At 42.6% G+C, this 14,626-nt stretch overlaps 1 protein-coding gene across 2 annotated transcripts in view; it reads right to left on the bottom strand.

The window, feature by feature from the left end:
• Positions 1-2,236: 2,236 nt before the first annotated feature.
• PRNP (prion protein (Kanno blood group)) overlaps positions 2,237-14,626 on the bottom strand; it is a 98,095-nt gene continuing 85,705 nt past the window's right edge. For both annotated transcript variants that reach the window (XM_063932050.1, XM_063932051.1), the window contains one exon: positions 2,237-9,118. In XM_063932050.1, coding sequence (XP_063788120.1) covers positions 8,407-9,118 — 712 coding nt within the window. In that variant the 3' untranslated portion in view covers positions 2,237-8,406. The remainder of the gene's footprint in view (positions 9,119-14,626) is intronic.

Here is a 14,626-nt window from a genome sequence, read left to right as displayed (position 1 = left end):
GCCCTATGAGAAGGGATCCCGCCCCACTCACATACCCCAACCCCTCATCAGATCGCACCCCTATTAGGGCTGCTTCCATAACTTTCCTGGGCTGGGTTTCCATCCCAGTCTGCCTCTGTGTGTTTAGCTATAACTTGTGTCGTTGTGGCCTTGCCTTCCTCAGCACAAAGCTGCCATATTGTATAAGATACACTATGGTCACCTCTGTTTTTTGTATCAGTTGTTTGTGCTGTGTATCCACCTGGATGCAAGCTATGTTTCACCCTTAATGTGTATGTATGTGTATTTTTTCATCTTGAATTTAGTGCAATATAATATATTACTTTACAATGTTTCATATGGACATTTTCTGTGACAAATGGAAATTTAAGTGATATTTTGGCTTTTTATTTATTTCTTCAAAGCCCTACCTTTGGTAATACACCCCACCAGATTCACAATTGTGCTCCCAGACATTTTACATAGTTATTATCATCTTTTATTTTTTAAAGCTCCACATAGTTTCTATAGCTCCGTACTGGTATAATAAATAAAATAAAAATTGGCATATCATTGGAACAATTTCACACAGAAATAAACTGATAAACTGGGCAGGGCACAGACAAGCCCTCTGCTTGTCTGTGCCCTGCCTAGTTTATCAGTTTATTTGTGTGTGAAATTGTTCCAATGATATGCCAATTTTTATTTTATTTATTATACCAGTACGGAGCTATAGAAACTATGTGGAGCTTTAAAAAAATAAAAGATGATAATAACTATGTGAAATGTCTGGTAGCACAATTGTGAATCTGGTGGGGTTTATTACCAAAGGTAGGGCTTTGAAGAAATAAATAAAAAGCCAGGGCTGGTTGGATGACTCAGTGTATCTCAGCAGACAAGTAGAGGTAAGTCACAGGTAGGGGAAGGCAGTTCAGCATTCATTGGGGGTAAATTTAGTAAGGTGGGAGTTTTTTTTAGAACTGGTGATGTTGCTCATAGCAACCAATAATTTTCTACTTAACATTTATCTAGCTGCTTCTAGAAGATAATAGATACAATCTGTTTGGTTGCTATGGGCAACATTACCAGTTCTAAAAAAACCTCCCAATTTACCAGTTCTAAAAAAACCTCCCAATTTAGTAAATTTACCCCACTGAGTCTCTACACGACAAAGAGTAAGCACCTCGAATCAGTAAAGGGGACTAAGAAAGGCATTGGTAGCATGGGCAGGGCAGTAGAGAGCCAGACTCGCCCAGGTACTTTTCACAGGGCGTGGCCTAGTCACAGGAGGTGTGGCCATGCACCCTTAGACAAAAATACTGGAAAAAGATTGTATTTTAAGCACATCCATGGCCATACTGCAGCCCAGCACATAGCAGCAGATGCTGGCCTGAGGAGAAAAGCTGCATCTGCTGCTGCCAGGTTAGGGGGAGGGGTCCTGGGGCCCTCAATGGGTCCCTCTATCAGATCTGGTCCAGGGTAATTTTTACCCTTTCCTCCCCTCTCTTGGCACCACTGAGCATGGATAGTGCTAGGGATGGACATGAAGGAGGGCTCTACCTGCTTTTATGCTATATATATATTTTACTCTTTTATTAGCAAAGAATTTAGGTGAAGCATAGCAACAAATCAGCACAAAACTTTTATCTAGCGCATATTAGACGATGAAAGCAGCTGTTTGATTGATTGCTGTGGTTGTATGCAAATTTGTATCTACCTGCTATTTTTAAATAAGGAGACCTGTTGTGTCAGTTACTAGAACTGGCAATTGGCAGGAACGCAACTACCACAATGTGTAGATCTCCAATATACAGTACCAGTTATGTAAGTTATGAATCAGTTCACTTTTACCTGTGGAACTGACTGATTATTTTGTTATCCTGTTAAGGATGAACACATGACTGATTATCATAGTGTGTATTGCAAACAATAACACAGGGGGCCTCATCTCACAGATGTAACTAGATATTTTGGCTCCCTGGGTGAGAGAGAGAGCATTGTGAGCCAGTTCCTGCATGTTCCCGAGGCTTCTTGCTTGGCACTATGGGAGACAACAGGGGGGGTGGGAGTAATTTTACAGAAAGAGGCATGCTGGTGCAGCTTGCATCGCAGTGAGCACCCATTGCTGTGGGCGGCAGTTAAGCATGGCGGGCAGGGGTCTTGCTACTCCCAGGTCACTACACCCTGCGCGATGGCACTGCCCTTCTTATCTAGACAAAGTCTGTAATGAAAAAAGACAAGACTGCGTGACAGTGGATTGTAATTGGCCACAGCAGTTTATTTATACACAATACAAGTAACATACATAACAAAGAACAGTGCACTTTGTGGAACGTGGTGGCAATGTTTTGAGGCCGAACACTAAATTTACCACTTGTGACAAGGATAGTAAACAAAATAGGAAGCACACACTTCCTGATCTTATAGGCCCTACACACTGGCCGATTTTCTGAAATATATGAACGATCTCGTTCATAAATGAACGAGAACTCGTTCATATCGTTCAGTGTGGAGACTCCAGCGATGAACGATGCGCGGCCCCGCGCTCGTTCATCGCTGGTCTCCCGTCGGCTGTGCATGCAGGACAATATGGACGATCTCGTCCATATTTGCCTGCACTTCAATGCAGCCGCGTGACGGGGGGAGTGAAGAAACTTCACTCCCCCATCACTGCTCCCCCGCCACCGGGTCGCTCGTCGGCCGTTTCGGCCGTCGGGCACCTCGGCGGCGCATCGTCAAATGAGTAGGGCCCATTAGTTGTTACACCAGCACTAAAAGGAATCATAACTATAACCTAGACCTTCTACTGTACCACCAGACCTGGGCTAAAATGACAGGAAAAATTGTGATCAGCCACAAAACCACAGCCAACTACTGTGACCTGCACCCACCAATACATAAAGGGCAGATGGGCAATGCTGTCCTTGTGACTCCTGATGTATAAAACCAAATGTACTAAAACTACTTGTACTCCACTCATGTACTCCTCCTATCTCCAGGGGCTAAAAAACTAGGCTGCATGGTACAGCTTTGATTGACCAGTGGAGACTTTCAGTTACTGCTCTTCAGTTTCAAGGACTTATTTAGGAGTCTATTTACTAACCTTGCATGGAGATAAAGTGGACAGAGATATGGTACCAGCCAGTCAGCTCCTAACTGTAATTTTTCAATCCCAACTGTGATATGGCAGTTAGATTGGCTGTAATTTATCTCCATCCACTTTACCTCTATCCAAGACACAGGGGCAGAATTATTTAGCCTGGTGAAGTGATAAAGTGGAAGGTGATAACGCACCAGCCAATCAACTCCTAATTGTCATTTTTCAAACCCATCCTGTAACATGGAAGTTAGGAGCTGATTGGCTGGTGCGTTATCACCTTCCACTTTATCACTTCACCAGGCTTAATAAATCTGCCCCTCAATCCTTTAGGACTCAATCCTTTAGCACTTTTAGATATGACATCTGTCCAGTATTTAACTAGCAGATCTTAGCGCTGTTTATGTACTGCTTATGCCATCTATAGAGGCTAGCAATGGGGTGAAGCCTAGCAAAGCTTTCCAGACTTTGCTTATTCCCCACCCTACTGAAGCACAATGTGCATGCGCAGCTATCTGTGGTCCTTTAACATTAGTCAGTAGCCCTTTGTCGGCAGCATTAGCTTGCCTGTAACTCACCAGAGGACACCATAGAGGAGGGAGACAATGCTGGACCTTGCCGGACAGGAAAGCTATGGTAAACATTGGTGGCGTAGTCATTAGTATCACTGTGATACTAAATGAAATAGACCACCGGCAAATAATATTGTTGCTAAGTGGAGCCCATAGGCACCATTCTGAAGTGTGTCCTTGTCTGAGTACTTGCCGTAACATTAGCGTCCCTGCTGAGGTAATCTGGACTCCTATCCAAACTGCATCTACTTACATATTTGAAACAGGGACTAAAAGATGCACTAAAGCATCTGACACACAATCCATTGTCTGAGTTTAGTAGTTGGGATTCCACGGGAAAAAGCTCTGGTTTCACACCTGGAGCTATTCATTCACTTTGCATTTTCCCGCACAGTATCCCATAGATGCAGTAATCTATGAGTTTCCCTGTGTGTTAAACACAGACTTTTCCCAGCAGCTCCTGAGCATGTGAGGAAGAGTGCACCCTAAGGGCTTAAAACGTGGGGGATGCATACATGACCGACGTCCTCAATTAGCCATGGGGAATTGGGTATGCCCCATAGTTTATTACACATGGTGCTGCATAGATACTGTACTGCTAGCCACTCTGAGAGTCTTGTGTGAAACATTGATTTATGTACAGGTCATGTATCACATACATAGTGGTGTTCCTGTTATGCACACAATTGTAACTTAATTAAGCTAGTAAGGGTATACATAGCTCCTTGTGTATTATTCTCGGTTCAATGTAATAAAAAGATTTATAAACACTAAACTGTAATAAATACAACCCAGATGTCCCTCGTTAATAATTGAAACTAACATTAGCATTATTTTAGGAAAAAAATAGTACAAAATATGTATTTTATTAAATGTATTGGCACTAAATATTAGGGGACAGTGATGGGACATTTACACTCTTGCACAGGGAACCACAATAGGAATGATCAGAATCCCCTTATGAAAGCAGAGTGAGCTCATTGAAACGCATCAGTGATACCAGGCGTGGGCAGACTCTTGAGGTAATTCAGCAAGTAGAGCATCAGCTGTCGTAGAATGACTCTAATTGGTGGTAATACATTCTATCTGCATGTCTTCAGCTGCAGGCTAATGCTACAGAAGGTGCTATGGGCCTGATCCAGACTTGTATGCAAACCCAATGGTTTTCATACAACTCTGATGATGGCTGGAATGTGCATGCATTGTCACTTGCAGTGCATCCAATCTGCATTTGTGGGGTGGAGCAAGGGTGGTGGTAGGGACCAATCTACAAAAATGGGGGCATGATGCAGATTTCCTGGCCCTATCATAGTTGTTCCTGGCGGTCACTCTGAGTATTATTATCATAGGATGGTTTTAATAGAAATAAAATGCATAGAAAAATCCATTATTTGTAAAAGTTTTAAAATATATTTTTATTTAGAATATATTTTTTTATTTTCAACAATTTATTTTAATTTTTATTCTCTACATAGAACTGAAAACCTAAGTCTGGGTTCTCAGATGTACTGTGCACTGACTACTGGATTGCGCATGTCCCAGAGGCTGGCCTGACAAAGTGGTACGTTGGCCCCTACCGCTAGAACGTATTGGCTAGATTGCAGCAAAAGGGGTTTATATTATGGTCTTAGGACAATGATTAAGTTAGCACTTCCCTTGGATCTTTCTTGATGAATTCTTTAAAACAAAATATTTTTATTTTCTAAATTACTTTTCCATTTGTTGGAATTTTAATGGAAATGATTTTATGATTAAAGAGAATTTTTCTTTAGTTTCATCATTAGAAGTAAAAAATTTTTTCAGGAGGATACAGCAATATTTATGCAAACTTCTTTATTTAGTTGTATTATGTTTTAAGGATTAGTATTATTTATCTCTGCAGATTTCCTTTACCTCCACAAGGTTCTATTGCTGTATTATTTTTTACCTTTGTGTTTCAAAAAACAATCTATTTTTTATACTTCTATGATTATATACATCCAGCACTGTAACAGGATAGCAGTGCGTCATAACACCACGCCTATGAGGACGGAGACCACCGGCTCTGGGATGTACAGCACTGCTCGGAGTATCCTAAGGACGTTACAGACAGCAGGATATGCCTGTCCGGTGCATCCCATGATTACACTGGGTGGCCCTGTAGTAACTGTACAGTACTGGCTGCAGTGTGCAACTCCAGGCACTCTACAAGCCACATTCAGGTGCAGTGGGACAGCGACAGTACCTGCCCCAGAACCCCTGTGTGATGGCTCTGCTCGCATACCCCTAATTATGGTCCTGTATATGTCCTCTGTAATGAAATGTGAAGTAAAAGACCCAATTCTAGCAATATATGACTATTTTCTGTCAAATTTAGTGTTAGACAAATTCCACCAAGAATTTTACCAATTACCAGGATTACTTCTATTTTCCTTTTATTCTAGGGATGATGGCCAGCGAAGCAAACCGTGTATAGTGTTACTGGTTAAAAAATTCCATTACACTTCATAAAATTAGGGGGGCATTTATCAAATAAAGTACCAGTCAGTCAGCTTCTGCCTTACATTTTACATGCTGTGATTGAAAAATGACATTTATGAGCTGATTGGTTGATGTACTTTCTTACTATTTTATATCTTTTCAAGCTTTGATAAATACCCCCATAATGTAATTGCAGGGCTGTGATATTTACATCTTGCAGCCAATCTTTTGTTTATAAATTAATTAGATCCACAGATTTGATGAAACAACTAGAGAGCTACAATTAGTCATATGGGTATTGTCCTTCCAGGTTATATTCATTTACATTCATGCACTACCACCAGAGTCAATGACAGAGGGGTAGGGAGGGCGTTGGCAGATTATGCTGGGGATGGATGTGGTTTGAGATCCATTTAGGATGTCAGCTCAGACACATCAAATGATGGGCATGGTAAATGTGTATAGCAATAGCATTCTATTGCTCTGCACAGTCCTACCCTCCGTAGATCATGTGTGCGGCATCGTCTTTACCTAGGCTGCATGTGTGTGTGTTTGTGTGTATGTGTTTGCGAGTGTGTGGGGGGCACAAGGGGATCCGGTCTCTAGGTCGACCACTATTGGTCGACAGTAACTAGGTTGACAGGGTTTCTAGGTCGACAGGATCTCTAGGTCGACATGTTCTAGGTCGACAGGTCAAAGGGTTGACATGAGTTTTTAACGATTTTTTTTTATTTTTTTTGAACCTTTTCATACTTAACGATCTACGTGGACTACAATTGGGAACGGTAACCTGTGCCGAGTGCAGTGGTAGTGGAGCGAGGGGACACGGTGCACTAATTGGGGTTCCCGGTCACTCTACGAAGAAAATGACCAAAAAAAACCTAATGTCGACCTAGTTACTATCTACCTTAAATACCACACCCGGGCACAAGAAGGGGGATCACACACCTCTGCATGTCGCCTGGGAGGCAGAAGAAGATGCAGCACCAGGGGACCAGTGTCATTGGCCACCTGCTTATGACTGCTTTGCTTTGAAGAACAGGTTTTAATGTATTTCTGATGAGTTGTGTAATAGTGTTGACTTGTGTTGGAATAAACAAATATTCATTGTCAAAATGTAATATTAAGTACAGTTACTTTTAAGCTATAAAAAGGATAAGTCCATAAACACTAAAAACTTAGTTAAAGAGAAGTTATAAAAAACAAAAGCAGAATTGCACTCCTCCTATTTACATAAATGACATGTGGGAGAGGCATCAACACCTGCTTGGCCTGCTGTACTCTGGCCAAGAGGTAATTCTATAGAGGATTGCAGCACAGGACTGGCAAGACCATCAGGGAAGCTGGAGCATGGTCGCGATAATATGCTTTTTATTTATGAATTTTACCTCCTTCATCTCCACCAAATGTGACGTTTTCAGTTTCTTCTCTGTTCTTGTAAAATGCCCATTATGTTTCCAGACCCAGTCATTGTTGCGTTGTTGTAGACATTTATTTGCAGTTCAGCAATGTTCCTTTGTGGCAGATTATTTATAGTCCATCAATGCTCCTTTGCAAAAATGTAGTTACAGTCTACCAATATTACATGTTGATTCATTTATAGCCATTCAGTGTTAATGGGAATTGAACAGGTGATGACTATCTCCCCCTCCTCCCCATCCCACAAAACAGCTCAATGAATTTACCCTTCTAACAAAATTACTATGAGTGCAACTTAAATTATAAATGACTATCAGTAATAGAATGCTGCTATATCAAGGAAGGAAACCCAGTTTGGTTATCAATACATTCTAAAGTCACTGCTATAAATTCTGTGTAATGTTTCATTTGGAAACATTCGCTATCAATAGTTTCCCAATTAGCATGCGATATAACAGCGAGCCATGGTGGCTGGAAAAAAAAAAAAAAGTCACAGAAAACATTGAATTAAATTTGTACAGCTAAATAAAACAGTTTCATTTTTGTACATGTGTGTTTATAATAGTGATACAAAGATTCAGATTGTACACAAGCAGGAGGGATAGAACCATTCCTTCCTAACATGTTCTAGAGCTCTGCCATGTGACGTGTACACTAATAAAGAAAACAACATAGGCTTATAGGGAATCCCATATCTGCGGTTATATAGGGAATTGAAGAGAGAATAACGGTTTAGGCAGTGAAGCAGGATTACTGCATCAATTCAATCTATATACACACAAATATACATGTGAGTGTTATATATATATATATATATATACACACACAGACACATGCACTCACAGAATTATTTTCCATTTTCAGCATAGATCCTTCTCATCACTGCACTACAAAGTATACGAAGAGGGTGATGAAGAGGATGAGACTCGGACTGCCCAGGAGCATCAATCCATACCCTCGATACCCATTTCCCTGCCTGTACTCTGTAACACACATCTGCCGGATGATGGTGCTCTTGACCCTGACATCTACATCTATGTCACTGACATTCTTTCCGTCGTTGGGTTTCATCACATACTCCGTCATGGACATGTTGTAGCAGTCAGTGACGAATCTGTCTTCTGTCACATGGGCATTGTCTTGGTACATGGGTCTGTAAACTCGGCTTGGCATCTGGTTTTGGTAGCTGTTGTAATAACGATAATCATTATCATTGTCAAAGTTGTATCTCATGTTACTAACAGCATTCCCCAGCATGAAACCCCCAACTGCTCCCACCGCTGCTGCACCAGCCACCATCTTCATGTTGGGTTTGCTCTTCGCGGGCTTCCACTGCTTGTTGTTATAGTTGCCCCCTGGATTATAATTATTTCCCATGTTACTGCCAGGATTCCAATTGCTCCCAGTGTTGCCTGGGTAGTTGGGATTCCAGTTGCTCCCAGTGTTGCCTGGTTGGCTGGGGTTTCGGTTGCTACCACTGTTCCATCCACCACCTTTGCTTTTTCCTCCTTTCTTAGAAGCTACTGTCAACACGAGGAAGAAAGAGAGTAGCACTAGGCAAGTCCAGAAGGTTTTTGGCATCTTCACAAATCTGCAAATGGAAGAAAAATGACAATTATCCCTAATTGTATTTTCTATCAAGTCACACTATTGCATACCACCCATCTGTCACCTACTCCTAAATAGCAAATAGGATTAACAGAGAATTTGGAATCACTCAGACAGATGAGACACTAAAGATAAGTAAGGACACTGGAAATAAAGCAGCACACAGACATCTTTCAATTATGGGTTTCCAGACAGAAAACACTGCGTTCCACATGTGAAAATAATACAGCTAGAATAGCCTCATGGCTCCTATAATGAGACCTGGTTGTAATGTTATTAATAGATCAGTGAAAGGATGCCTGGTATTTTTCTTAGAAAAGTTGGCACTCTAGTGGTAAAAACTCTCTCATTCCAGGAAAACAGAGATAGATCCCCATTCAAAGTAGCATGGAACCAGAGAAATGCATTCAACATTTAGGGGTCTATTCATGAAGCAGGGAAAAGCGTTTAAAAGTGAGCCTGTGGAGAAGTTGCCCATTGCAACCAATCAGCTGCTCCGTACAACTGTATAGTATGCAAATTATAAATATTACTTCAATGCTGATTGGTTGCCATGGGCAAATTCTCCACTGGCTCACTTCTCCACCCTTTTCACTGCTTCATGAATAGATCCCTTAGAAAGCTCCAAATACTGTATCATGGTTAATTGGGAATGTTGTGGCAGTTGTCAGACCTCGTATATCAAGGCAAGTAAGCTGAATATTTGTTGGAAATAATGTTTAATTACAAGCTCTTACAAATGCGTTGGAAAACTTTCCTTATATAAAGGTTATATCCGTTTAAAAATGATTAATTACACTTCTAACCCTTTTCCATAACCCCACTTTATACTCCAGTTCTCTTTATGTCATTTTTGTAGATCTGAAATTAGGATTACCTGGTTAGCTATATAAATTATGAACTAGGAAACTCACAACCACCATAACTTTGTCACTATGCAGTTGAACAGAGTGGTTATCATCAAATTAGATATTCTAATCTAGAACATTACATCTGGTGCACTGCAACTTGGCCACATGTGAGCTGCAGCATATGTTGTAATTCAGGTTTACAAAATTGTAGAGCAAACACATATGAATGATCTGTGTAGGCATATGACATGCAGAGATTTCTTGCATAATTTTCATGTGCAGCAAAGGCATATGTACAGTACAGTGACCTGGGCCTGGACCCCTCCTGGGATTAGGCATGCCAGAAATCAGAGTCACTCCCCCAACCTCAGGGCCGGCTCCAGGTCTACTAGCTCCCTGAACAAGAATTTTTGGTAACTAGACATTTTGGTGCCCTATGCAAGATAGAGAATTGGTGTCCCCACCCCCACATTTAAAATATGTCAACAACGTGCCAAAGGTGCGTGGCAAAAATATAGGGGCATGGCTTCACGGTGAAGGAGCATGGTGCCAAAACAGTACCAATTCATATTATGCCGCACTGTAGTCTCCATTATTCAAATTACGCCACACAGTAGAGCCACTTATACACACTCTAAGTAGAGCTCTCTTTTACACATTATGGGGGTTATTCAGAGTTGTTAACAAACCAAAAAATTTGCAATTGGGCAAAACCATGTTGCACTGCAGGTGAGGCAGATGTAACGTGCAGAGAGATTTAGATTTAGGTGGGTTATTGTTTCTGTGCATGGTGAATACTGGCTGCTTTATTTGAGCACTGCAATTTAAAATTAATTTTGAACACACCCCACCCAAATCTAACTCTCTATGCACATGTTACATCTGCCCAACCTGCAGTGCAACATGGTTTTCCCCATTAGCATGCCTTTTTGTATTGCTAACAACTCTGAATAACTCCGTATGCCAGGTAGAGCCCCTTTTACACATTACTCCAGGTAGAGCCCCCTTTTAAAAATTACTCCAGCTACAGCCCCTGTTACACATTACGCCAGATAGAGCCCCTGTTACACATTACTCTAGGTAGAGTATCCTGTTACACATTACTCCAGGTAGAGCCATTTACACATTACTCCAGATAGAGCCCCCTTTTACACATTACTCGAGGTAGAGCCCCCTTTTACACATTACTCAAGGTAGAGCCCCCTTTTAAACATTACTCAAGGTAGAGCCCCCTTTTACACATAACTCAAGGTAAAACACCCTTTTACACATTACTCCAGGTAGAGCCCCCTTTTACACATTACTCCAGGTAGAGCCCCCTTTTACACATTACTCCAGGTAGAGCACCTATTACACACTACTCTAGGTAGAGCCCTGTAACACATTACACCAGACAGAACTCCTGTTACACATTACTTCAGGTAGAACCCCCTTTTACACACTACTCTAGGTAGAGCCCCTGTAACACATTACACCAGATAGAACACCTGTTACACATTACTCCAGGTAGAGTCACCTTTTACATATTACTCCAGGCATAGCCCCCTTTTACACATTATGCCAGGTAGAGCCCCCTTTTACACATTATGCCAAGTAGAGGCCCCCTTTTACACATTATACCCCTTTCACACTGACAAATATTTCCCGGGTTATTGCACATGATCACGCATGAATCAGGGAATTTGCTCAGTGTGAAAGGGTACTGAAAGAATATCGCGGGTCGAGCGTCCCGGCATTTCATCCCAGGTTTCGACCTGGGCTGAATCCGAAATCGTCCCGGGGTGCGGTGCAGTGTGAACGGGTAAGCCCGGGTCAAGGCGACCCGGCACCCGTTCTCTGAATAGGAGGAGGCGGCACTTTGAGATGATGATCTCCAAGCGCCACCTCCAATAGCGTCAGCGGTGACGTCACCAACCCAGCAATATGTCGGTTCGGGCTGCAAGTCTGAAAGGGGTCTCAAGCCAGATAGCACCTGGGAAACACCTGAGTACATATTCCCGGGTGTGACCCGGCTATGTCAGTGTGAAAGGGGTATTACTCCAGGTAGAGCCCCCTGTTGCACATTATGCCAGGTAGACCCCCTCTTACACATTACTCCAGGTAGAGTCCCCTGTTATACATTATGCCAGGTAGAGCACCCTGTTACACATTATGACAAGTAGAGCCCCCTATTACACATTATGCTAGGTAGAGCCCCCTGTTACACATTATGCCATGTAGAGCCCTCTGTTACATATTGATAGAGCCCCCTTTTACACATTACTCCAGGTAAAGTCTCCGTTTACACATTACTCCAGATAAAGCTCTGGTTACATAATACGCAAGGCAGAGCCCCTTTTACATGTGTGTGTGTGTTTGTACAGGAGTATGCTGTGAGTGTTGTGAGTATGTGTGTGGTGTGTCCGCACTAGGTTACACTTACGTTGGCTCCGAAGCAGCAGCTTCCACCAACTGACTCCTCGTGGCTCAAATGCTGCGGCTTTGCTTCGGCTCTTCTGTAGGTGTGCTGGCAGCAGGCTGGGAGAGGTCATGATGTCTCTCCCAGAAGATGCTGCGGACACAGGAGGTAAAGTGGGAGAGGCAAAGCTTGATGAGGGACAGGAAGTTGCATTGTTACCCAGCTACCTACTGTATGTAAGAAGTATTCAGGTGCTGCAGCTATCAAGTGGCACATGGACAATACTAGTGTGGCACCGCTGGCGCAGCACTAGTTACGGCCCTGCCGGAAAGTTTCAGTAATATAGGAGAGGACATCACATAGCCTGTAGGAACCTGAAACAGTGACACCCACAGGACATATGATGTGTGCAGAACTTGAAGATGCGGGCTGACTGGAGGAGGAGTGACAAAGTGGGCTGGTCGGAGACATTGGACAGTGATGTCACTGGCATTGAACATCTAAGGGCTGCTGTGGGCGGCTCACCGTCAATGGCGGCAGCAAAAGTCAATGGTTCAGGCAGCAGTGGCTGGACTGCGCCCCCTATGGTGTGGCACCTCTATTCAGATACTCCACTTAAATGGCCCTTGGGCTGGCCCTGCCCAACCTTTGGCCATGCCCACCTCCATTGGATCTGTATAATCATGCCATAGTGTAGCCCACTAGGTACATTAATTTTATGGGTGTCAGGGGCATATTAAATTGATGGCAGGTCTTATCCCGTAGTCACAAAGGTTTGGCAGAAAATCAATTGCGGTAATTTCTATAAGCATTTCCACTGCTATTTTCTCACAGACCCAGAGCAGGTATAAAAAAAAAGAAAAAAATAATGTTTTAAGATAAAACGTAGGGGGTACTCTCAGAACCCATTGCCTCCCCCAATGACTAATTAGGTAATAGGAAGTTAGCTTAATTAGTCTGAAAATTACATGTCATTGTTGCTGCGAACAATAAAATAAAAAGGCCTCCAATTACCCCTTAATCAACTTTAATTTATGTACCCCAAAGTTAACTTTAGTATTTATTTATGTTGTAAAAATTTGCTTATCATTTAAAAAAAATGTTTTTAAATTGTCCTAAAATAACCCTCAAAACACATTTTTTTCTACTTTTTCTTTGCTTTTTTAAATTATTCATTATTCAGACAGATGGGAGTGTAAAGGGAGATAAGGTCAGAGATGTAATTGGAAGAGGAGTGGGTGAGGGCTTTGTAAGTGAATGTGAGAAGCCTGAAATGGATTCTAAAAGGGAAAGGAAGCCAGTGAAGGGCTTCTAGGAGAGGAGAGGTGGATGTAGTGTGTTTGGTGAGGAAGATGAGCCGGGCTGGAGCATTGAGAATAGATTGGAGTAGAAAGTGGCATTTGTCGGTGATGCCAGATAGGAGATTACAGTAGTCCAGTCTGGAGATGGCCAGTGAGTGGATAAGGGTCTTAGTAGCATCCTGGGTGAGAAAGGGTCTGATCCTAGAAATATTTTTTAGATGAAAACGGCAAGTTTGTGAGAGGTGATGAATGTGTGGTTTGAAGTAGAGGGAGGAGTCAAGGATTACTCCGAAACAGCGCACTTGGTGGCTAGAGGAGACAGTAATGTCATCAACGGATAATGAAATTGTGGAAGTTGTGGTTGTGCGGGAGGGTGGGTAGATGATCAGCTCAATCTGGGTACACAATAAAAATGAGTTTTATGGAAAGAACTTACCCTTGTTAAAACTCTTTCTGCGAGGTACACTGGGCTCCACAAGTCTGGACAATGGGGTGTAGAGTAGGATCTTGATCCGAGGCACCAACAGGCTCAAATCTTTGACTGTTCCCAGAATGCACAGCGCCGCCTCCTATATCACCCCGCCTCCCAGCACAGGAGCTCAGTTTAGTTAACCAGCCCAATGCAGTAGCAGGAAAAGAGACGACAACGGTTAGTAGCCACATACACCACACTCTCACGACAAGAGAAGTGTCAGCGGCTAATGCCATATCAACCCAAAGAAGCTAAGTGCGTCAGGGTGGGCGCCTTGTGGAGCCCAGTGTACCTCGCAGAAAGAGTTTTAACAAGGGTAAGTTCTTACCATAAAACTCGTTTTCTGCTGCGGGGTACACTGGGCTCCACAAGTCTGGACAATGGGGATGTTCTAAAGCAGTTCCTTATGGGGGTGGACGTACTGTAGCGGGCACAAGAACCCGGCGTCCAAAGGAAGCATCCTGGGAAG

This window comes from Pseudophryne corroboree, chromosome 6 (genome assembly GCF_028390025.1).
Source record: "Pseudophryne corroboree isolate aPseCor3 chromosome 6, aPseCor3.hap2, whole genome shotgun sequence".
Lineage (NCBI taxonomy): Eukaryota > Metazoa > Chordata > Amphibia > Anura > Myobatrachidae > Pseudophryne > Pseudophryne corroboree.
Note: the sequence above shows the minus strand (reverse complement) of the source record. Positions and strands in the feature narration are given on the sequence as shown.